Below are 25,326 nucleotides of genomic sequence, written 5' to 3'. Positions count from 1 at the left end.
CCTGGCTGGCAGCAGTGGCTTTTCCTGGCTTTCCTTCCACTGGATCGAGCTAACGAGGGAGCTCACCGGGAGAATCTCTTCCCTTCCTCCGGCAGCCGCCTGCCAAGAAGCAGGTGCTGCTGCCCACTCCCCTTCCTGGTGCGGCGCGGGCAGCCCCAGCGATAGGCTGCAAGCCCTCACCTCTCGCCCGGGCAGGTGCATTCCCCAGCAGGGTGGCGTCTCAGCAAACCTGCTGCTGGCCTTGGAGAGGCTCCAGAGCCGCGTCGGTGTGCAGGCGCTACCCCTCCCTCCTTCCCTCCCTCTCCGGGCAGGATCTGGCCGCACACCGATCCTGGAAGGTGGCTCATTTCCTCCCAGCTGGAGGTGAAGGGGTGCCAGAGCCTGAGGGCAGCTCCCAGGCAGTGGTTGAGAGGAAGCCTGCAGCCAGGTTGGCAGCACTAGGGAAGATTTGACACATTCGGCAAGTATTTGGTGTTATGTGGTATTAAACAAAATAGCTCCTGCACTACTATATAGGTTAGGGCCATCTGGCCACGTCAGGACTGGATCTTTGTATGGCATTAGTCCAGCCAGGCACTTAAGTCAGGCAAGATGTCATTGTAGCAGCATCTCTCTGTCACCAGGCAGCCGCAGCACCCCCTCCCTGGGAGACAGTGGCATCGGCAGAGCCTACCATGCTGCAGAAGAGCTGACTTCCTGGTAATATAGTGGAAAGAAAAAGGTGTCCATTCTGAGAGGAATTAGGGAAACAGAAAAAGACTCATTTAAGAGAGGAAAGAAAAAAAAAAGGGAGTAGCAGGAATGTTGAAGTCAGCAGGGGAATTGGACTCCCAGACTGAGGGCATGCCCCCTCCTTTGTGGCTGGGCTTAATGACAGCAGAAGGGATCACTACTCCGAGCCTGAGCAGCTGGAAAATCTCCTGGAAGATGTAGGAAGAAGAGAATGGGTCTGAACAACATGTGTTGCCTGACTAATGGAAAGGGAGGCTCAGTTATTTAAGTCGCATGCTAGGTTTTTATCAGGCTATTTGAAGGGAAGCTTAGGGTATGCTAACACAATAGACTCCAAATAGCGCGACAGCTTCAGGAATCTGAGTAAAATCTGACAGATCTTTTGAAACTTATGAAATATCACCTGTACTAAACCTAAAGCAAATGGAACATGGTGGATTTTGCTATATGAACACTCTTGAACAATGAGCTTTCCCCTACTCAGAAAAACCTTGTCCTTCAGTTGGGCGAGTCAACAAACACATTATCCAAGGAAAACCTTAGTCAGCTTTACAGATAGCCATATATTCACTTTTAAAAGTGGGCTGTAACTTTATAAGACCATGAGATGCTTACCAGCGCCTTTAGAGAGGTATCAACAGGAGAAACAGACAGTGCAGACCAAGACAGGATGAAAGCAGTGTCTTTGCACCCTGAGAGAATTCAGAAGATCATTAGCATACAAAACCATAATCCAGTTACAACTTAATCCTGAAAACATTTCTAAAGGATGTGTGTGGGAAATTGCCCCTGGTCTAGTTTTCTGAGTATAGCAGGGGCTTGTGCCTCTATTTTGCTTCCAGCAGGTTTCCGATAAACCTCAGTTTCAACCCTATGCTGTGCCTGACTTTCAAAGTTCTCCCTTACAAACAATGTTTTAGCTGCCTCTTAGCCACTAAGATCGAGTTCAAAATCCTCTTGAACCTAGTTTGCCAGCTCTCTACCCCAGCTTCATCTGACAGGCCTTGTATATTGCCTTTAAAATCTTTCTAATGTGGGTGACACACGGGCATACTTTTAAGCATATTAATCACCACTTAGAAATCATTCTTCACCTGACAGATGTTTTCTCCTCTTATGAGGACAAGATTCTTCTTTTTCAGGAAGATTGATTCCATTTCTCTAAAACACATCTATTAAAGCAGTGGCTTCTACCACTCAATTTATTCTGACGGAGAGAGGGGAAAATTATACCACATAGGAGTCCAGCAAATTAAAATGGGTGTGTTCTGAAAATTTAAGAGGGAACTAGTTTCTAAAATATTTGTTAATTACATTAATTACATCCTCTTTCTGTACAGGAAGTATCAAGATGATTATATGGGGAGGGGAGGAGGAAGAAAGGGTATTAAGTTAGCACATCAACAGACCAATTCCATTGTAATTTATTCCTTTTATTCCTGTGAAGCCCAAGCTCCATATCAGTTAAAGCTGCAAAATGAAAAAAGTAATACTAAAGAAACTTAATTCCACATTCATGGCCAAAGCACTCAACTGAAATCTCCAGGTCATAGGAGCTTGTGGAGTCATCTGTTTTGCCATGGTGTTAGCCTGGAAATGAGTCTAGTATCCCTAACAGTAATATAGCTTACAGCATTGGCACCACCATCTTCTTTAATATAGAAAGCACTTGTCACTTCCCTGCAATTCAGTATAGGAAATGGAAACAGCAATGTACTGGCTGTTATAATACCATGTAGTTCCAGATATGGTATTATAACAATATATGGTATTATATTGAGTTTAAGCTCAAACTTCTGATGTATGTGAAGAATTCCTCAGTGAGACAGTGTGTCATGCACTGACAACAAAGGATGAAGAAATTACTTTTTTTCCTCCCATTATTAAATAAATGACTTCCTGCCTTTTTCTATACATGAGTACTTTGTACAGTGACCTTTTAGAAGATTTTCACTGAAAAACTGAACTAAAGGGCTTGCAGATGCTGGGAAGAAAACAAGCAAAGATTAATTTATCAAAGTTGTACAAGAGTTATGGTGCAGGGTTTGGATTTTATTCCAGATTTCAGAGTCTGAAACTATGCTGCCTTTTTGTCCTGCTGAAATGATTGTAACAGATGAGACAATGCATCTCTAGAGAGGAGGCAGAGGCTTGAGCAAGGGCTGTAGCTCAGGTGTGCTTGTCCACTAGTCAAAGGTTGCCCTCACAAGGTAATTGATTTTTAGTGTGTGACTGGATACCTGCTTGGAATAACACTGACATTAGTCTTAAACACAGGCAGTTCTTTGTATGGACATAAGCAACTCAATACTGGAAAATAAAAGGCTGATACTGAGTTTTGCAGCACAATGACACCAAATTAGAATTCCAGCAGAAAAGGTTTACAGAGTTGGACCAGCTCTTCTGAGCTAGGACATGTTATTTTTCAAGAGGAAGGTGCATACCTCTCCTAGAAAAGGCACAAAGATCAGTTTTGTACTAACACAAATTTATTCTTTTTCTCTTGGCTCCTTGGCCTCATGGAAAGGGAAGATTCCAGGAAAGTAGAAGGCGAAGGAATGAAGTTGTTGCCTTGTGTTCAGAGCAGTAAGCGCTGCACAAATGTTTCTTTCCGCTTTCTAGTGGAAGAGTATAGGATCATGGAAGTCTAATCTATGCTGCTGCATTTCTGATCTTGCCAGGAAAATATAATAATGCAAGACATCCTTGAACCAGGTCACTGTTGCTGTGTCTTGTGACTTCCTTCCAGATTCAGCTCAGGAAGATTTCCAGCTAAGAGAGGCTGAACTGCAGGGCTTTGCCCCTTCTCCTGGATTTGGTTTCGCAAGTATTGAATTTCTAGCTGCTGCATTTCTATGATTTTCTCATTTTCCTTCTCTGCATTCAACCTCAGGACAGCTGGGCTGGGCAGCGGCTCCCTGGAGGGAGCTAGAAGATAAAATCAGAGAGAACAGGAGAGAGTAACAAAGGTCCAGATTGCAGGATTCTTTGGCATGAAGAAGGAAAGGCATCTTTCAGGACTGAAGGAGTAGAGCTATATAGTAATATTCTTCAGTATTTAGCAGCTTTTACAACTAACAGGTTGTAAAATATAACAGGTATCACCAAGCAGACAAGCTTGGAGAAAGTAAGAGAACTGTTCACTAAGGACAAAAAGGGCTTCTGGAATGAGTATTGACAATATGGAAAACATACAAGAAGCATTATTCACCTGTGTCTTGAGTTGCTTCTCTTTTCTTGATTAATTTTAGTGTTGACTCGAGGTCATGTAGCTGGGTGAGGGCTGCCTTCAGTTCTTGCCGCAAGTCATTAATTTCCTTAATCAGACTCATGTTTTCCTGCAAAAGCAATATTTGCTATGAGGAAAAGCACAGGTACTATCTGGCTCAGCAATATGTATCTTCATATCATTGGGAACAACACTGGACAGTACAGAATCAGTATCATAAGCAGAAAGTACAGGGCATTCAGGGCAGTACACAACATTTCAGATAAGGCCACAGTAGATTTGATACAAAACATGACAGTATTCAAACCATATTAGCTAAATAAACTAATAATTGTTTTGCTTTCCTAACTGCAGCTGCACTCCAAGGTGTCCTCTTCCTTGCAAGTTTCAGAGGAAAGCTCAGGTCCTTTCCTGGTTTGATCCAATTAATTCAGAAATAGTAGGAGGAATTTCCATTTCTCCTTCCAGTGTTTATTATTTTGCTTTTCATTTGCCACTGCATTTCTGTTCACTTTTAAATTACCTGTACCTCCTTGCAGATCTTCAAAGACCTCTTCATTAGTTCTGACAGATATCACTTTCTAATATCCCTTGCAAATTATTAAGAAATATATAAAGCATATAGAGACTTGAGATATCTTCTGCTAACATGCTGTTATGAGGAAAGGTTAGCTATGTTTTCATCTTTTGTTCTTTTTTTGACAGTTTTCAACCCATAAAAGTTCAATTCTCTAATTTTTTTTTTTTAATAGCCTACCTCAAAGCATCTTGCCGAAGGAGTTGTGAAAGTACAAGTGAGTGTACTTTACCCATTGTTGCAACAGATTCAAAGACTTCAGCAGAAGCAGTATGGGCTAATGCTAGTGCAGGATGATAAAACTGTTGCTCATGATTCAGACACAAGAGCACAATCAACTAAAAGTTTCTTTTCTGAATTCAAGAGAAGTGGAACTGTATATTTGCCTCTTACGAAGACAGTGAAATACCTTATCACATCAACAGCTAGTGCAGATGTTAAACAGCTGCCATTATGCTTTAACCAAGAATAGCAATGCTTTCAGCTAACTGTGGTGGGTTTTTAGAAGGTTTGGAACACAGCACGATTCTAACCCATGGAACTTCATCATAAATGGCAATATTTTAAAAAGATAAATGGCCCAAAGGCATGCTTTGGATACCTCACATAATGCCAGTCTGAAGCAATAGGGAATCCCCTAAAACAAGAGGAGATAAGAACAAGGATTGATGGCATTTTCCTATGAAAAAGGTGTCTTCAAATCTTGATTTTTTTTAATGAGAATTTTGGTTTATAGACATAATTATGTTGCCATAAGATTCACACAAGGCATATAATTTGGTTCCTTAAAGTATACTTATAAAGTATTGGCACCACACAACTGAAAACTGGCTAGTAACAAAGTACAACGCTTATCGCAATTATCCACATGTAGGTGCACTCAGTTTAAGTTGGCAGCAATAACTTAAGGTGCATGTGTGTGGCAAGATTCTCAATACTTCACACTAAGACAAGTACACCAACTGTGCTTTAGTTTCCCCTCAGCTGAAAGTCACTGACTGGAGGAAGATCACGGGATGTGTTAAGGTCTGAACTTGTTGGGCCAGCACAGTTGTTCTTGCAGTGGTTGTGTTTGACTGTAAATGCAGCAGGAGCTGGTGAGCTCAGGCAGCCTACTCTGAAACCATAATATTTTGTTGACTCTGACTTGTTTATTTCAGGTCTTTAAACACAGATGAAATTTGAGTGCTATGTGTTTATCCCTGAGCTTGATCCTGAAAGGAACACATGAAAAGGATAACTTCCAAGAATCAATTAAGGTAACTTTCTTTTGACCAGCTTTCAGTGTTAGGTCACAGCATTTCTGTTTATGCGTACTTTAGTCATGAACAACTTTGTAAGTTCACTCCAAGTGGTTGCGTGCTGCTATCAAATGAAGATCTTCCTTTTCATCTATTAGACAGTATAATACAAAGTATTCTGTATGAAGCAGTCTGGGCTACTTAGAAATGTCTTGTTTGTTTTTCTGGCTGCTAAAAGGCTGCTGGTTGACACTGATAACAAATGCAAGGAAGATGAGGCCATCAGGTACAACTGCTTATGATGCCTGGATGCAATCTACAGCCTAGGAGGTCCCTACAGTGCAGACCGTCAGAGACAGGGAGGACATATTATAGAAAAAATCATCCTATTTTACATGCTTCAGTTCAAGCAGAGTTACTTCAAGATTATTCAGTGTGTCTGTTCTTATGTATCCAAGTGACCAAATAAGCCACTACAAATACAGAAGGCTGGAGGGAAAACTATTAGTCTAACAACAAGCAACTTGCCAATTGGTAAGAATAATTAAAACTATCTATCTTGACAGCTCTAATCATCTGTTGCAGCAGTTACTAGTGGAATGTACCTATGAGTAGTCACTCAAAGAGGAATGCACAGCTCTGAAAATGTGAGCACAACTGAGGAATAATAGAAATACAGAGCTAGAAGGCCATCAGGATGTCATTTACTTTTTCAAAGCAAGTCCTGGCAGAAGTTTGTCTTAACTAGTCTTAAAAGCCATCTGAGAAGGACTGGAAGACCATGATAATTCCTCCTGGCTGTAAAGTCTCATTAATCTACTAGACTTCAGAGAACTGCTTTTTCTTTGAAGAAACCAGGCAGGTTAGAACCTTTGATATCTTCATCTTCCAGATGTTTTATTAATTCAGTTTTAATCATCGTTTTATGTTAGGCTTACTGATCCAAGACATCAAGTATTATCATTACGAACACCATCTGCCACCCTCTTCCAGCAAGGAAATTCTTCAGGTTATTTTTTGAAGCCATCTCCTTTTGTGCTAAAGGAAACATCTAACTCACAGAAGGAGTAAAAAAATTAAAACAGGGCCAGGGAAGAAGGTCTCTGCTGCCTAGATCTGGAGAAACACTATAAATACATGGCAAAGAGCAGATGACTTAGGAGGGGACTGAGGTCTAATGATCCCAAGGAAGCAAACTAAAGTAACAATGAAGAAAGTGCTAGTGAGGGGAAAAGGAAATGCTGACTGAGCAGAAGGAAATCATGGTAAAAAGAGACTGTAAAAAAGCTGTCCTCCTAGGATGTTTGGTGTGGGGCTTTAGATCCTCTCACTCCAGATGAAAACAAATTGGATCTTTGGCCCCAGCAGTCACAAGTTTACCTTGCCTGTAAGGAACAAAGTTTCTAAGCAAGAGATCTTTGTACGAATAGGCATATTCATCATATGGTTCTGAACTTCCTTGCAAACCTCGATGTGAAAAGCAGAAAGTTCTGAATTCAGACCAGTAGGTGTGGGACTATGTGGCCAAAGAAATATTTTTTAAAGAATTATTTTGCTTCCTCCAAAATTACCTCCTAAACACTAACACACAACAAGTACAGCTTGGCACTCAGACAGGCACAAACTGACTATGATGGCAATTCTAAATACTGTTTGAAATAAATTGCTTAAAAAATATCCAGGCAGCAGAGATTCCCTATCTCCTTTTATATCAGGGAGTGGGAGAGAAACAAAAGTATCCACAAAACAGCAGCAATTTCTGACTTCACAGATCTTGCTCTTTTTGTCCAGAAAATTATAAAACTTTAGTAGCTCAATGAATAATTTCATTGAATGGAAGCACTTGAAAAACTCAGGAATTTCTCGTGAGGAAGCAAATCAAAACTGTTTCAAAGTCCTAAGAAACCGTAGTGGTAAGGCTACTAAAGTCTCTTTTGTGCAGCTGCTTCCTTTTTCCCTCTCCATACCACAAGGAAAAGGCTTATTACCTGCATAATGTGCATGTAAGCACCTCGGTGGGTTTCCTGATTCTTCACCAACTTCTTTTTTAAAGCTGCCAAATTCCTCTCGAGATACTCTCGCTGTCTCATGCACTCGGGCTGCAAATCTTTTTGTGCTATTTCGATCTCCTCCTGAGGAGGCACAGCATGTTGTCTTAGTAATTACACTACCAGAGAAATTCATCTGCAAGGAGAAGGCAAAGGCCCCTACTCACCAAGTCTGATTCTTGCACGTACTTGGTGTAGAGCTCACAGATCCCATTCTTCAGTTTTTTTGGTTCCTGAATGAAGCCTGCACAATTATGAAGGTCTGCTTTAAATCGTTTGATGAGAGCTTCCATATTTTGCTTCTGCAAGAATGATGTAGGTACATTCTTATTTGGCTCATCAGAGCACTCCATCATGTGCAATTTTCTAGGAAGTCTAATAGAGCTGGTGAAAGCTCTCATATACTTTACTTCCACTTAAAAAAAGTTATTAAAATAACAACTGGGGATATAAGCACTACATTTTTAATAGTAGTGATAAGTTTTAGCAGTAATAATAATCCAAGATACTTGCATTAGCTAATGTAAGCGCCAACACCCATAGATCTCATCTGAAAACCAGTGGCTGACTATCATGCATGCTGTCCCCCTACTGTCCTGTCCAAAACAACCTACATTCTTATTTATAAACATGCAAACAGTTAATGAGAGAGCACAAGGCACTAAGTACCGACCAGACACATGCACAACTTAATGATTTCACATCAAGATTGCCTTCTCCTTCTCACTTGGTTTCAACCAGGCTCCTGTACCTGCTTCTTCAGTCCTGCACTGCCTGTTAAACTCCTTCCCCTTCACTTTTCCTCCCTCATGTCTGATGTGCTTTTTGCCAAAGAGAAGGGCTCCTTGTCTCCTCCGTTAATAAGCCCACCCTTCATTTCATCCTACTAATACCAACAGAAGTGATAGGTAGTAGCCAATGCGCTGCTCCTGTTTAGACTGAGCGTCCCCAGATTTCAAGCTTGGGCAGGAAAGGGTAGTGAGTTAAGCATTTGCCTCACTGCTCTGTTAAACTCAGGAGAATACGTGTTGATTGAACAAACTGACACATAATTAATAGGATTTTTTAAACATCAACTGTCTAACCTGGTTTCAGGCTTGGAAGTTTTCTGTCTTTGGCCCTACTGACCAGAGGCTCTCCTGGGCCTTGGACGCAGCATCCCTGAAGTACCTGTTTGCTCAGATTAATGCTTCTGCAAGGGTTCTGTCCCCACAAACGTCATTATGTAGGACCTGCACAGTGGTTGTACCCCATACCTTCTGCCTCTCCCTATGCATCTCATTATCAGTTGCCTTTAGTTTCTGTTGCAGTTGCGTGATGTTCAGCTTCAACTGTGTGCTCTCCTTGTGGAATCGTTCCAGCTCGCCCTCCATCTGAAAGGAAGCAGGAGGAGGAAATCAGGTCTAAAAAGAGACGTGAAAAAACAACAGAAAACAGGAAAACCAGAGACTGGAAACAAGATTGAGGGAGTAGATCCCCCTTCAGGTTGAATTACAACATGAAAAAGTAAATTTTGGAACAACACTGCCCTCTGTCAGAACATACAGGAAAACACAAAAAAAAGATACTTAACTCCCATTTGAGTTACAGGTATTTAAGTGATGGGATGCCCCTTTATTTCTTAGAGCTGAACTGGAGCTTTGCTGTTCCATCTGAATAAAAACGTTTGTGTGAGATGGAAATTAACAGTCAGTGCTGGAAAGAGCAAGTGCAACAGTAGGAACCACCTGATACTGAAAAGAAACAAATGCACTGAAAAGCTGTGGGTACTTGTGTAAAACTGAGGGGAAAAAAGCAATAAGGGTACTACAGCATTTACTCGCATAAGATGGTGACCAGAAGAGAGAACAGGGCTTTCATCATGCCAGTCTGATCTACATAAAAATTGTTCATTAATTTGCATTTTATTTAAAAGGCTTTTGTTCTGAATAAACAGATTTATGAAAATTAATACGTCACTGACTAGCTGATCTAAAGGTACATCTATGGAGATATCACAGTAAGTTTCTATCATAAATAAATTGCCTCGAATTTGCTGCAAGCTAAGTATGAATACGTGCAATTTTTCCATGGATCAGTTGATGAACCGTAATTTGTCCACGTGCCTAACCCCTAAACAGCTATGTCTGCATAAATCTGCAACTTTTCTGAGAGAAGTTCACTCTCTTCCTCCAGATCAGTAAAACAGGCACTGTCTTGCAAACTCTACAGGGTACATGGACAAGACCTATTTTTAAGCTAAACTGATATTACTTGGAGCCTAGAATTAAATACTGAAACAGGACTTTAAATAACTGTGTCGATAACTGGTAGCATATGATAGAAAATGAAATATCAGCTATTGTGCACAAATATTTTTATTAGCTGTAAAGATACTGAATCAGTGCTGTGTATCCTTGAAAGAAGTCAAGGAACAAACAGGGTGGAATCTTCCATGGGACTTGCATTCAGACAAAGGACTTAGTAGCAGAGGCCAAATGAGAGTGTTACTCACCTCATAGATCTGCTTCTTCATTGTTTTAATATCATTTCCACGTGCCTCTATTAGTTTCTTCAACTCCGCTATTCTGTGATCCAGTACGAACTTGCACTTTTCCAGTTCCTGGTTTTTCTTTTTTAGGTCATATATATGCTTCTCCTGGGAGAAACAGGTATAGATGTGAATCAGGCACAGCACTCTCAAACAGACTCCTAGGACAAGGCACAAATATGGTAGAGGCAAGACCAGCAGTCACAGATCTAGTGGAAGACTGAGCTTCAGTTGCACAGCCACACAGATTGGGTGGGAAGGGAGGGGCAAATAGTGCAGAGAGCCATCTACAGATCCCAGAACAGGGGATGAGAAACTCAACATCCTGAACTTGAGCTCCCCAAGAAAATCTTAAAACATTAGCTAAAAACTAAAATCCCAAACTAAAGATCGCAAATTCTTTAAGTTAAAACTGTTTCCAGTCATGTGATATTGCCACGACATGATACTATTAAAATAAATACCTGTATTAAATTAAGAAAGGGTGATTTTGATCTCAGACAATTGTCCAGTTTCTCACCTTGTCTTGGATAGTGTCAGTTCTCTCTTGAATCTCTTTCTTCAGCGCCAAGATGTCCTCCTCCAGTGACTTAATGATGCGTTGCAGCTTCTGCTGTGCCAGTTTCATTTCCTCGATGTACCTGTTCCGCTCCTTGAGCTCTTTCTGTAGGCTATTCAACTAGAGAGGCAAACAAGTAAGATCTTAACAGTCTCCAAAACCTGTGCACAACTTAGCCATCCTACTCTGCACGATACCTTGTAGACAGTGTGGGATAAAAGATGCCTAAAAAACTAAGATCTGATGAAGGAGCATCACATCACTTAAATACCTGTAACTAAAAAAGGATTTGAATATTTGTGTTTGCTTTTTCTGTGTATTCTGACAGAATACTCACTGCACTACAGGGAATCAAGGAATTTGCATCCAGAAGCAAAAAGGCTATGGATATCATCGCCAAGCATCAGCTTCAAATAGCGCTCAAGCCATGGAAAATTAATTTAAGGTGATAATTTGTCACACATCTCTAAAGGTGTCAAAAGTAGATGGGAAAGGTGCCTAGTTCATAGCTTTTGGGTACCCTCAAAATCCCCGCCTCAGTACTAAGATCTGTGAAGCCAAAAAATTCGGAACCAAGGAATGGTGCTGGTCAGACTGTGAGGATACATGAAGAAACTCCTGGTGTCCAAAAGACAATGAAACTGAAGGCAATATGATCAGCACACAGCTTCTTCTACCCAAATATTCTAAACATTCAAACTGATATACGAAGGGGCTACTGTTCTCGTATAAAATGCCATGTATTTACAGACTAAATTAACAGATTAATTTGGCATGTCATTCATCGCATTCGATCCTTGGCTATAAGTCTCCAAGTGCAGGTCTGATCCTATCACAGAATAAGAAATACCCTTTTATTCATGACTCCTATTTCTCCTTTCAGTTGCATGTTTGACTCCTTTTCTTCCCAGAGCTGTCTCTCATACTTAATTTTGATTTCCGTGATTTCTTGGTCTTCATCTTCATAAATTTGTTTTTTAATTTCTTCATGTGCTCGAAGCTGCTGCCTCATATCCTCCTCTGTCTGCAGTTAGGGATAGCAAACATTAGAGAAGACAATGGTAAGAGACCAATAAAGAAGAGGAGAATTCTTTATCTGTAACTGTGTTTCCCCTGGGAGGATCTATATTTAGTGGATTTGTCAATTGCAGCAATATCATTTACGGTGAATTCCTAGGGGGCTAAAGTAACTTTAAAAACTGTTAAGACAAACATAAAAAATTTATTCTTAAAAATATATATATATATTCTTAAGGCTTGGATGCTTCAAGGTAGGAACCTGGCCCAAATACTAACACCAGCAAACTTATTTTCTGCTGAAAATGCAAACATGGGTAACACTTGAGAAGATCTTTTAAAATTGCTGCTTCTGATGCATTAGGTCCAATAACCACTCATCAGTCTCTGTATGCTTCTCACAGTCACTCCTCACATTCTTTCCAAATTGTTATTGCAAAATAGGGCTGCAAACAGAATGTTGATAGAATTTATTGACTTTAGATATATAAGTATCAGTTATCTAGCTGCCCTTTGTCAAGCCAAGTCCTTGACCTCAATGTGCAGGAGTTTTTAAAGTACTCAGGCTATTTCTCTTTATTCCCCAAATTATGCTGGCAGGAACCTCAGGGACTTGGGAATGGAATTCATTATTTTAGAAATGTTATCTCTTCACCAGAACAAGGTGACTGAATCTTTCTTTCTTCAATTACAGTAAATGTATCATCTAACCCACGTAAGTAACCAGGAGTTCTTGGATCTAGGAGAAAGAGGGGCAAAGCTGAGAATGCCCAAGCTTATTAATCTTAGCAGGTTACTTACTCAAGGTATGAAGCAAGAGAAGTTGGTAACTCAGATAATTTTGCTTATTACTATTCTACCTGTCAACATACTTTCCCAAGGTTACAGGCAGATTAGGATTTGCATGGAGGGACCCCACCTCTGCTATCCTATGGAACATTTTATCTTTGGAGTTGGAGATAAACTTGGTCAATAATTCAAAATGCAAATCAAGATTCCTACCTCTTTCAGCAGAACAGATTTCTCATTAAGTTTTTCCTCATAATATTCTGTTAGTTCCTTCACAGCCTTGCTTTTGCTTTCCTCCAAACTGTGCAGCTGTTTCTCGTATTCCTCCTGCATCTTTTGGGATTTCTCATCCAGCTCCTGGTATTTCTCATTTTCCATTAAGAGTTTCTGATTACTGTCAGATGCTGGTAACAGGAAACATACAGAATAAAACTAATAGAAAAGAGGTGTATCCTATCCTTCTACAGTCATCAATGTCTTATTCTGTACTATCATTCTGGAAGCTGGTTGCAATAAGTTACAATGAAGATGCAATTCATCAGTTTCTTCTTCAGATATACAGGGGTTTTAGACTCTGTGGACACATAAAATTTTACATCAGGAAACTATCTCTTGAGTTTCCTGCTCTTCCTTTAAGTCACCACCTCACTAATAATGCCTGTTCCAAAGCTATCGTTCACTTTTCTCTGTTGTATCTCTGAATATCCCTGCTGAAAGGTGGTTTGTTCCAGCTTTAACAAGTCTCAAACCTATACCAAAGTCTCCTACTCTGCCATTACAACAAATTAATAACAGCTAGTTTAGGCATTCCCTTGAGATAACAACCATGACAGAGCTGTATAAGCACAACTGTTACAGAGTACAAGTAGGCAATGGACTCATTTTTGGGTGGACTTGCTTTCTCGTACTAATTTGCAGTATTTCTGTCTTATCTTGTTTATGAATCTAGGGTCCAGGTATTTCCATGTTGTGTGCATTGTATATTAGCCTCTTTGCTGAACTGTATGACTTCACTATCCTTGCACAGTGAGCTATATGATAAATGAAGAAATTACTAATGTCAAACCCCAAACATCCAAGATACAGTGCCCATGTGCATGTTCTCATCATGGTCATGTGTGTGTTTAAACAAATGCGGTTTAGACAAATGTTTGGTCTATAACACCTACATGACATTAAAGCATTTTTCCTTGTCCTTGTACTCTAGTAATCCCTCCCTGTCACAGTACTTGCTATGAGTCTAACACACTTCCTCTAGATTCTAGTTACAAATACTTATTATAGTCTAACCTAGCTTTTCCATCTCCCTGGCCTGTTTATCCATCAGCTCAGACACTTGCAACTGGTGTTGTAGTTCCTGGTTTTCTTTCTCTGCCTGTAAATTCTGGGGAAAAAAAAAAAAAGAAAAATACATTTTAATTTGAAACTAGGCAAAGCAGTGTCCACATTGTTTGTGCTCTTGCCCATGTTGGGGAACACATACACAACAGAAGTTGTATTTGAAGTCTCTTGCCAAAATTCAGATGCCACGTGTCACTAAGCCAAGTCTTCACAGAGATAAGTTTGTTATGGCAAGTTACAAAACTATGGAAAGCTAAGGGGAAGTAGCAAATGAGTTCATATAATTCAGGGTACTGTACGATCCTAATCTAAGAAGTTTGTGAGTTAAAAAAGCCTCCACTTTCTTGTGTGTGCCTGCTTGAGGAGAATTTGCAGTTCCACAAATTGTTGTCAAGATATTAAAGTCCAGGATGCTTCCTGCCTCATTTGAAGCAACCTTGAGGTCCTAAACCACTGTCATTTGCACGCAATGACACATACCTACGCAAAAGCGAGTTTTGAATGCCATTTGCTTGGAATGTCTACCACTACGGATGACTTAATCTTCTAAAAAAGCACAAAGAACTGGAATAAGAAAACAGGTGAGAAATTTCCCAGAAAAGTTGGGAATTGTACCATAGGTACAATTTTTTCACTTCTCATAACAACTGTGTGGGTCTTGTATAAGCAGAAATACTCCATTGACACAACACCTAGAAAGGTCAGCCCCAAGCCTGTCCAAATCTGTCATTCAGTTTAATCTTAACAAGTACTGATATTTTGGATGGAAAGTACGACTTGCCTGCCTAGAAAACTTTTATTCACCTTCAAACTCATTTGCTTGCAAGCCTATAATCAACAAGCGTAAAAAAGTTTCAGTGTAGCTGAGATTATTATAACTCTATGAAAGGACCTGAAGAACCGCAGAATAGAAAACCAGCCCAGATAAAAGACAGGTAGAGGAATCTATAAGAAGTGAAAAGGTTTTCTCGTAAAAGGTCAAGCTGTACAAAAATGAGGAAAAATAGAAAGGTTAAAACTCAGGGTACTTAAATGCAAAAACTACAATGAGAAAAGCTAAAGAGCCTGAGGAACTACTTGAAAAAAGCAGTAAAATGAATAATTAAACTTCCTGAAAAAAATCAAAATCAGAAACCTGCCAGAACATTTGTAAGGCCAAAAGGCAAGAAAGGTATAAAAGGAGCACCTGAAAATGACAAGACCGTAAAATAACAAATCTAGTAAGTAACTTGGCAAGCTTTCATACTGGAATCCTTCTTCATGTGGAGTCAAACTGAAATACTGCTTGAAGGGACTATGTACAACTCAACCAAATAAGCAGTAACACATCATCATGATAGGATAATATTCATCCAAAAACTTGAAAAGAACATGAGGTTGACAGAATTGAATCATGTGATATGTAATCTATCACTTAAAGCCATTTTACTGCCAGAGAAATTGTACTGCATCACTTGCCTTCTAACTCTAGAAGGGGTCCAGAAACAGATCAAATTACAGGTCAAAAATGTAGTGTGGGCACCAGATGGACAGAATAGAATTAACAGACATACGTAAATAAGACACTGGGAAGAATTATTGTGGCTTTTGCTTTTCAGGGAACTCCTGCTTCATGGCCACAGAGAAATCAATAAATACATAAACAGAAGAAATCCAGGGAATATATTTTACTTCTATCTTCAAAAAGCATACAAGACACCTCAGCAGATGTTCTAAAAAATGTTAAGCAGCCAGGGCATAACAAAGGTGGCATTTAGAAGAATAATTGTAGGATCCTGCAGCAGCTGCAACCTTATATGTGATGGAGCTTTGAAGCCATGGTTCCATTTCTACTAAAGGGTAATAGAGCTCACTGGTCCTTGGTCTCAGGCAGCATTTATTGCTGGAACTGTTTTTATGTGATAGATACTTGTAGGTTCCCTAGGATAACTCTTGCATGCCGTTGTACTTACAAAATACTTGACTCAAAGGTAGCTTCATGCTTTACAAATATCAAGAACATCTGTATTGGAAAGGAATGTGTCATTTTTCAGATGCTTTATGGCATTCATACTTACATAATGCAAGCTTGAATACAACCTTCCAGTGAAAGATTTCTTGGTATTTGGATCTCCAGTATGATTCATACCTGGTGTTTGGTTTTAAGGGAGCTTATTTCCTGAGTGAAATTATCTTCTAATTCCTTTATTTTTTCATTATAGTACATATCCTTGAGACTTAGCTGGTAATAATTTTCTGTCTGTAGCTCTTTCACACGAATCTGCAGGTCCAGCATTGCCTGACTCTGTTAGAACATGGATAAGAAGATAGTATTAACAGAGAGATTATTTGCCTTTAGCAACAGCTTGTTAAGGATATTTTATTTACATGCATGTATTTATGAAAGACAGCCTTTGGAGAGAATTTACAGACAGATCAACCAAGAAGACATTCCAAAAGTAAGGTTCCTTTGTTATGTTAGAAGATGGCTTATAGAAATGCAGCTTCTGACTTCTCTACTCAATTAAAACTGCCTCCAAGAGATTCAGAAAAGTATTAGAGCAAAGTCTAAACTTTTCTCCACACTCACTGTTCATACAATGCAGTCTGCATGTTAACAAGCAGCTGCAGCTACTTGCTGTAACCTCTTTTATGACTAAAGGCATGCAAGCCTTCTTAAGCAGAAGGCCATACAGGAACAGCTAGTCACAAACATCATGCAAATGTAATTCATAAGCTGTACACTAGGAATTCTATGTTTCATGTTCCCAAGTTGCTCTACCTACCTTTTCTTTTATATCTGACCTCATGATCAACACTTCCTCAGCATGCTCTACTTCCTTCTGCCATTTCATTCTCCCACCTCCTTTCTCATATACTTTCCAGATAAATATAGAGCCATCCTCTGATGCAGTCAACAGAAATTGGTCATCGTTTGTTATGGACATCTTAGAAGGAAAAGACAACAAAATAATAGCAGAGACAAGGAAGTATAGAGAAAGTTTGATTTTATTCCAAATTTTATTCCCCACCCATCTACTCCGTGTCATTTCTACCACAATTCTATGATTCTATGATAACTTTACCTTCCTCTTTCCAGAAAGACCTATATTTTAAACTTTGCCATCAGAGAAATGCCATGTTACGTATCCTGGTGCAAGCCACTCTTTAGCCAACAACAGCTTATCCAGTGACATCTATTTCTAGACAGAATACTTCTATGAATGCTGTCATATTCATTCTCCATGTGGAGGCTCAATCTCAGTTTTAACAGCTTTATTATGCTATGAAATAGGGAGGAGAATCAGTGCTAAAGGAGACATGTGCAGCCTGTAGTGCAGGGAAAAGAAAGTACTTTGTGTTACCTTTGTAACAGCACCCGCATGGGCCTGATACTCGTTGAAATCCGTTGTCAAAGGTAATGGGTACTTCATAGCTCGAATTGTTCCCAGAGATGTACCAACAAATACCATGTGCCCAGAATGAGAAACAGCTACTGCAGTATAAACAACACCAAAAGCAGGCACTTCATGCTGGATCTAAAAAAAAAGACAAAACAAAAACACTCCACAAAAGCCTCACATCACATTAAGTTCCCCAATACTATTTGATTACCTATTGCATGAGCGTTTGTCATACCTCTGTCTGCAGCAAATAATGCAGTTAAAAGAATCTACATTCCTATAGGAGTAAAGCCATAACAATCATTAGTATTAAGCTTTATAGATATGCACTCTTAAAATTTCAAGCCGAGTTCCACACATAGATCACTTCTGAAAGATGTAATGGTTATCAAATACAATTTACTACTTTTCTGGACCAAAAACAAAGAAAAGAAATGCACATAGCCTACAGTAGGAGATGCAATATACTTAGATTTCAGCAAAACTGTAGGTACAAGATTGCCAAGTTAGTTTGTTAGTGGGATTAGTAGATTTCTAGGTAAATCGGAGTAAAGTTATAAAAATACAAAATTACAGCAAAATCTCAGGTTTCATGGTAAAGGACATAAGAACACAAGAAAAGTGTCAGTAAACATTGCAGCTGTCAAAACCAGACTGATTACTACTTACCAAATGGATGATAAGAAAATCAAAGCACTACTACCCTCTGCCAAAAAACTTAGCAAAATCCGAGCATCCTTGTTAGCTCACCGAAGACGCTGAAATTTCTTTGAGAGTTTGGTCAGATCCAACAGCAAGGATGACTTTGGCATCAGAAGACAGGTCAATGCTGCTGTACCTGCAGGACTTGAGCACACACTCTGTCTCCCTTTCACCTGTCGTCAAGTTCCACTCATACACAGCACCATGTGTGTCGCAGGAGATAAACTTAGCATCATCTGCACTCCACTTAACTGAACGTATCTGGCAAAAGCAAAATACACCAAACAGCCTGATAGGTAGGTTACAGACACACAGCATGGAGTCATTTTACTGGTAAATCCATGACAACTTCGGAATCATACTTCCAAGTCTTACTTAAAAACCCCTAGATGTTTCTCAACTAATTTATTTAAACAAAACTAATATTTAAACAAAAAAAAAGAATCGGGAACAACTACTTTAGGAACACACTGTCAGGAAAAAGCTCATTTCAATAATGAGTAGTACATTTTATTTTTATAATTTAGTACTGGGGTATTTTTCCTGGTTCAGCTACCTGCCAATCATTCACTTTCAATTTAAGAACAGACTCTTTGGATGTACTTAATACATGCATACATTGACTTCTGACCAAAGAAAACTGACTTTTGTATTTCTAATTTTAATTTTTGGGCCCATTTCTGATCCAAAATTCTACTTTACCTTCCCAAAATGCATCTTACCAACTAGTTCATACTTTAATGAGTTGTACTGCATAGGATTTGTTTACTAACCTTCCCACTATGTCCTTTCAGATTATTAATATTCTCAAAGGTGATGCTGGAATAAATTTCAATCACATTTTCATTAACTGCAGCAAAAAGATGTCCTCTGTTACTGAATGAGCACTACAAAAAGAACATAACCACTCATTACTGTAGATGCAGTGGATAAAAACATTCATGCATTGAATTCCAATGACATCATCTAAAATCAGAATGTTACACAGAAAGAAAACTCCATGACATAATTAGCCTCTTACTGCTTTCTTAATTGGTACTTTGCCTGGTAAAAATCAGTCCTTGAGCATTTCTGAGCAAACTACCCCTTCTGCTTCTTCCTAGGTGCACATTACACATCAGCCTCCAGGCTTATTTTTCAAGTTCAACTCCTTTTCTCTATGGTTTGATATCCTAAATCCTACTAGGATCTATTAGAGAAGTTTCTATCTTCTGTCATGTTCTTCGCCACTCTGCTTCTTATAACTCCTCTATTTCATTTTTGCATCACTCCTTACCTCTCTACACTTTATCACAGCAAGCTCCTTGAAAACATGCATGTCCTCATACAGTAGACTTATAAATCGTAGTTTGTCAGAAAATCCAACCAAACAGAAAAGGCCAGTGGGATGAAGTGATACTGAGTATGCTTCCTCCCAGTATTCCTTATACAGCTCCAAAGTGCTGAAAGAGAAAACCACTGTGCAGTATGGAATAGTACAAACTCCCTGTGCATGCAGAATGGGGCATTATCTGGCCCAGCAAGGACACCTGCAGCTACAATCTGACTCTGCCTTGTCCTTGAGGAAATATGTTGTCATTCAGTTAAGTAATGATCACGTAGATGTTACAGGAAACAAAGGCAAATCTGAACTTTCTGGTTCATAGAGAAGGTGCGGAAGATGTGAGAGCAAATCCTTGTTTATTGTAATATGATGAAGAAGGTAAATGAACCGCTAACTGCAAACCTACACAAATATATCTTCTGAGATTTGTTTTTCTCCTCCTCTCCTCCCACAGAACCTTAAAAGCTGGAGTCATTTTGCTTAAGAACTATGGCTATGAAGCAGGAGATGGGACAGCAGTAACTTAAAATCAAAGCTGAATGAAACATTCCTGAAGATTTTTTCCTCAATACACATGAGAAGTCTGACACAAAAATGGCTTAATAGAAAAGGCTTTGGATTCTTTTGGCACTGGTTTTAAAGGCATTGCATATTTAAACACCCCAAATAATATCAGTTAGACATTTACATCCCACGCCACACAAGAATTTTACCAAAACAACACTCTCATTCATAGGAGATTGCTGCTGTTGCCTGCTAAATACAATATACAAAAAAGCAAAAGGTAGTAACAAACACAAACAACTCTTTACTTTGTCTGGTAATTCCAGATGCGGACAGATCTATCCAGGGAACAAGTAGCAAGAATGGATTTCCAAAGACAGATGTCCAGACCAGTGATGGAAGCAGAATGCAACGGGAAAGTCAAATATTTAAAATAAGCAATCCTCTCCTGAGAAGCAACAAGAACATACAAAATTCACAAATATTTCACTACAAGCAGTAAGTCAGGTAAGAAATCTATCATTGCTCTTTGCATGCAGTAATCATATAAGATTTGAGGAAACCACTTACTCCTTTCAATGCACAGGTCTGAACATAACAATATTAAAAACATAACAATGTTAGAATCAGTTTTAACTTTATAATTAATAATCAAGAAAAGTGATGGGGGGAAGATGTAGGCTCCACAGTCCTCATACACTAGTGAGAGCAGAGTGTAATTATAGGTGTCCAAAGAAATGCAAGTTAGATAAATAAATAAAACTGGACCTGCAAGAATTCATTTAAGACCTTCTAGTCAGACATATATTTAAAAACAATCAAGTGCTGAGTGATAAGCAGCTTAACCAGGATGTTTAGCTAGTACATCCTGAAGTGAAGCACCAATAAAATTTTAGGCTACATGCAGAAAAAGGACCCATAACTACAAAACCCCCTCCTGTAAAGATCTTTCCATATGCCTAAATACCTAACACAGGTTAGGTATTTAACTCCAAGCCAGCCTATTTCGTGATAATACATTTATCTCCTGTCTTTTTATTATTTAATTCCCTCAGAGTAGGGAATGTTTCTCGTTATGTTTGTCCTTCATAAAGAGGTTTCACTTCTAACTAGGACTTCGATGACTATTATTTTAGAGTCACACGAGATTCCCATGGCTGTTCCAGCTTTATCATTGCATTAAAGATTCTGCATGTTACAGTGGAGCATAAGCTATTACATTAAAATTCTCTCTGTTAAAAATCTCTCTGTTAAAGCCTTACTTAACTAGTTCAACACTTACTTAACTAGTTCAGCACCCTTAAACAGACTTAACAGTGTCCTCTCTCATTCTGCTGAATAACATCAGGTATTCATATGGAGGGATGGTTGAGCAAGGGGCTACTGAAATACAGCTCTCAGAGAAGCATGCAGAACTCTTCGTATCATGAGCTTTAAGGGTTCAGATGCTATTTGATGCTATTTGATGCTATTTATGAGAATGCATCGTAGAAAGTGACACTGAACAGCCTGTGCCATTACAATACCCCTTACTGGACATGAGGGCTGTGGAATGTGGTAGGATTGCACTCACCTTCATGAAATCAGTAGGGAGCATAGAAAACATGTAAAGCTGGTTCTTTTGTGTGTTAACAACCATTGTTTCCTCGGAGGGGCTGAAGCATATACATATAATGTCCTGTTTGCCTGACTTTTTTGGATCACTGCTGAACCGGTCCTTAGGAAGCTGCAGAAGAAATGCATCCCATGGGATATTCCAGGTCTCCATGTTTTAGTAGTAGGCATGCACACACACACAAACTTTTGCCGTAATGCTACTCTAATAAGCATATACTTAATACCAATGAAAAAACTTAGATATTTAATAGTATCTAACTACTGCAAGGCAGGGAACAGAGGAAAAGATAATCTAATTTTATCTGTAGCATTACAGCTGAAAAAAGTATCAGAGGACATTTCAGCAGTAAACTTAAGCACTGCCTTAAACAAAACTGAAGATGGTAGCAGAAAAACATTGAGAAAAAGACTAGCAAGTGTCAGAATGAAAACTGCCTGAAAATTGTGGTCTCAGAGTAACAGCTCTTTGCAATGTATCATTCAGGTTGATAACAGCCTTATTATAGGGTCTTGTGCATAGGGAAGATCTGACCTTTTAGGCCCAAAGTATGAAGGCTTAACCAGGTCATCAGAGCTAAATGTTCTTATCCAGAGACTGCAATAAGTCAATGCATACAGCTCACTATAGAACAGTTATAAATCTTACTGGATTACTTAACAGTGCAAAAGTCTCATAAATACCTGACTGGACAAAACCTTTGGCTTGGAAAAAAACTAAGCAGACCAGTTCTTCAAAATTGATGTAGAGTACTTCTTAGCTTGAAGAATCTCCATAAAAAAAAGTTTCTTAAAGGCTTCCTGACATCTAGCAGCCTCAAAGCACATTTTACATGTGGGAACATGCAGAGCTACCTTACAAAAGTCATCTGTCACTGACCTTCAATGTGACCTCTGGCAATTCCCTTCCTTTCAACCAGGAGAGTTAGCTAATGCTTAAAATATAATTTTGAGATGTGCTAAAAATTATTATAAATAACTGAATTGGAAGTACCCCTCCCCTCTAAACAGGCCTCTGCTGCATAATTGCCCGGAAAAGCTTTTTTTCTCCCTACCCAGATTTCTTGACTCTCCTCGTAGAGTTCCTTTCCCCTGGTCTTCTCAAACAGCAGAACAATTCCTGGGCTAGATGAACATGCAAATCCTTTGGAATAAGCTGCAATTGCAGATATTTGAGGCAAAGAATCCTGTTGTGAACCATCATTACCACTGGAGCCAACAGAACAACTGCAAGCAGGAAATGCAGAAAGACTTAAGAATAAAGAAGGACAAACAAAAAAATTCTTATCAGCAGCAATCAAAATATTATTCATAAACTGGACAAGAAGTAAGTAAGTGAATGGCCTGCAAATAATCTACATGCACAAGCATGAAATTATTAGTATTTAACAGATTTACCATTCATATTCTGTTGTTGTTGCATCTTCTTCTAATTCCCTGTGTGGTTTTCTGTACTCTACACTTGTCTTCCAGAGCAGATCTCCAGTTTCAAACAAGATAAGTTTGCCTGTGTCAGTGCCGCATATAACTTCCTCCTTGGACAGCCAGGTATGGCACAAGTAGTTTTGTGGCATTCCCTTTTCTAAATTCATCTGCTTCAAAGTTCTTTCACAGTACTTAAAAAGCTTAAAAAAGCCATTTCCAGTGATACAAACCTGTGTATTGTCTTGAGGACTAAAACTCACCTATGGAATAAAAAGAGAAAATATTTTATACAACTATATTCACAAATAAGCAAATATGATACTTGTTCTAAAGACTTTCAATACCAGATACAGGAGAACAAAGAAGGGAAGAAGATTCTTAGAAACATATAGGAATACAGAAAAGAATAAGAAATAACCATCATAACTACATATTGCAGTTTTCCCCCTTTTAAAACTGTGTATATCAATTTTACATAGTGCTACAAATACATTAACTCTATTAAGCTGCTATCTGAATCACAATGCAATACCAATGGAAAGTTGTCTCTGCCCTTCAGGATTAAATGCCAAAAGTAAGGCCAAAATACCTCTTTACTGCTGATTAGCTGGTTTTTTTCCAGTGGCAAGCTTCATGAGAAGTGGGACCATTCATTTCTAAAGGCCAGGAATAAATTATTTCTGGCATGCCTTGCCCATTATACATATTAATTCACACAATTAGGTGTTTATTGGTGGAAACAGTGGAATAACCATCTCAATACTCAACACGAAGAATAGCAGGGGTAGCTAGAACTCATTTTTCATGCTTAATGGGACTTTCAATGTAGTTGTCTTTAGAGTCACTCTCCTCCTCTTAGGAATTGAGTTCATGAAGTCAGTAGTTCACCCAACCTCGCCTTGTAGCTGTATCCCAGAAAAAACAGCAGCTGGGGTCCAGCCAACCCAGATACTGAAAGCCTCTTACCTCCCTGCAAGAAAGAGACTAAAAAGGGCACCCAAAGCAGGATGTGGGAATTGTTTGAGTGCCATCAGCCTGCTCCTAGCCACTCTTCCTGGGCTACTCCTCTGGTCTGCCCACAGAACAGACTGCAGGAAGGAAAAGGTGAGTGAGCATGCAGAGAGCTTTCAAGGTGTGTGCTATGCCTAGTCAACACAGCCAATATATTTAATGAGTGTTTCTGGAGAGACACAAGGGACATGTTGCACACACACTGGCCAGTTGTACTGGCCTCACACCATAGATCTCATGTGATATGAGAATCTCATGTGATATAAGAGATAAGGACATGAGAATGTCCATTATGGGTCAGAAGGAAAAATTTATTTAGCCCAGTGTCTTATTGCTGAGGAAGGCCAACAGCAGATGCCAAGAAAAGCCATGGAAACTATTTAAAATCTACAGTGTGGAGCCCTTTCCTTCCTCTCTTGTCCTGGATAGAAGCCATGTGGCCACAGGAAAAGGTACTGGGCACGTATCCTGCAGACTGAACTCACGTCCTAGCTGGCACCCAGTACTTGTTGAACTAAAGTTTGGTCTTTTTATCCACGTTTTTGAAAGAGTCCAGTAAGCTTGCAAAGAACCAGCCAGCTGTGAATCAAAATGTTCAACGTAGGCCGCAGAGACGCTGGCCCAGCTCAGATGCGGAGGTGTTTGTGTGCACCCCCGTACCCTGGCAAGGCCGCGGGGAGCCGAACGGGCCCGGGGCTGGCGGGGTGCGCTGGAGCCTGTGGGGGCCGCCGCTATTACCTGGCAGACGCTGCTGCCCGGGGCCTCGAGGCGGACGGCCGCCAGCAGCCGCTGCTTCTCCCAGAGCCAGTAGGTGAGGCGCCCCTGGGGGGGGGCGGTGGCTGCCGCCAGGTACTGACAGTTGGGGGAGAAGGCCAGGGACACCGCTATCCGCGCCGGCAGCTCGGCGGCGGACAGCGTCCTCCGCCGCCGCACCGGCACCGACGACAGGTCGTAGACCGTCAGCACCGGTTGATCCGCTACAGTCTCTGCGGCGGCCAGGTACCGCCGGTCGGGGCTGATGGCCATCGCCTGCACGCCCCGGGTCTTCTCGATGCCTGCGGGGAGGAGAAGGGTCAGGGCGGGCCGGGGCCAGGGCTGGGGCCAGGGCTGGGGCCGGGATCGGGGGCCACCTGGCATGAACTTGTGCCACTTCTGCCTGAGGTGGAGCTGGACGCAGCCCGCCCCCACCGCGTGCAGCACGACCTGGTCCTCCAAGAAGCAGACGCCGCCGGCGACCCCCGGCCGGCAGCCGAGGACGGCCACGGACTGCGCCAGCACGTCCGACATGGGGCTGCTGCTG

At 40.3% G+C, this 25,326-nt stretch overlaps 1 protein-coding gene across 1 annotated transcript; it reads right to left on the bottom strand.

Moving 5' to 3' along the window:
• Positions 1-3,203: 3,203 nt before the first annotated feature.
• CFAP57 (cilia and flagella associated protein 57) lies at positions 3,204-25,313 on the bottom strand. The gene is made up of 22 exons (XM_030495890.1): positions 25,157-25,313; positions 24,765-25,081; positions 22,989-23,275; positions 22,646-22,817; positions 21,550-21,702; positions 20,285-20,424; positions 19,425-19,590; positions 18,922-19,035; positions 18,197-18,409; positions 17,408-17,581; positions 16,829-16,990; positions 16,192-16,347; positions 14,013-14,106; positions 12,936-13,126; positions 11,767-11,940; positions 10,878-11,036; positions 10,322-10,465; positions 9,084-9,200; positions 7,995-8,129; positions 7,768-7,911; positions 3,944-4,070; positions 3,204-3,660 (listed from the first exon to the last, which is right to left on the bottom strand). The coding sequence occupies exons 1-22, from the start codon at positions 25,311-25,313 to the stop codon at positions 3,449-3,451; spliced, it is 3,708 nt and encodes a 1,235-aa protein (XP_030351750.1). The 3' UTR covers positions 3,204-3,448.
• Positions 25,314-25,326: the final 13 nt, after the last annotated feature.

Source organism: Strigops habroptila, chromosome 8 (genome assembly GCF_004027225.2).
Source record: "Strigops habroptila isolate Jane chromosome 8, bStrHab1.2.pri, whole genome shotgun sequence".
NCBI classification, from domain to species: domain Eukaryota; kingdom Metazoa; phylum Chordata; class Aves; order Psittaciformes; family Psittacidae; genus Strigops; species Strigops habroptila.
Note: the sequence above shows the minus strand (reverse complement) of the source record. Positions and strands in the feature narration are given on the sequence as shown.

What these genes read in the sequence shown, in the direction of transcription:
- CFAP57 (XM_030495890.1), bottom strand. Translation starts at nt 25,313, where the DNA reads ATGTCGGACGTGCTGGCGCAGTCCGTGGCCGTCCTCGGCTGCCGGCCG. An exon ending in ATGCGGGTGCTGTTACAAAG is followed by an intron (nt 16,991 to 17,407) that starts GTAACACAAAGT and finishes TTTCCTTCTAAG; the next exon opens with ATGTCCATAACAAACGATGA. An exon ending in CCCTTAAAACCAAACACCAG is followed by an intron (nt 14,107 to 16,191) that starts GTATGAATCATA and finishes TTTTTTCCCCAG; the next exon opens with AATTTACAGGCAGAGAAAGA.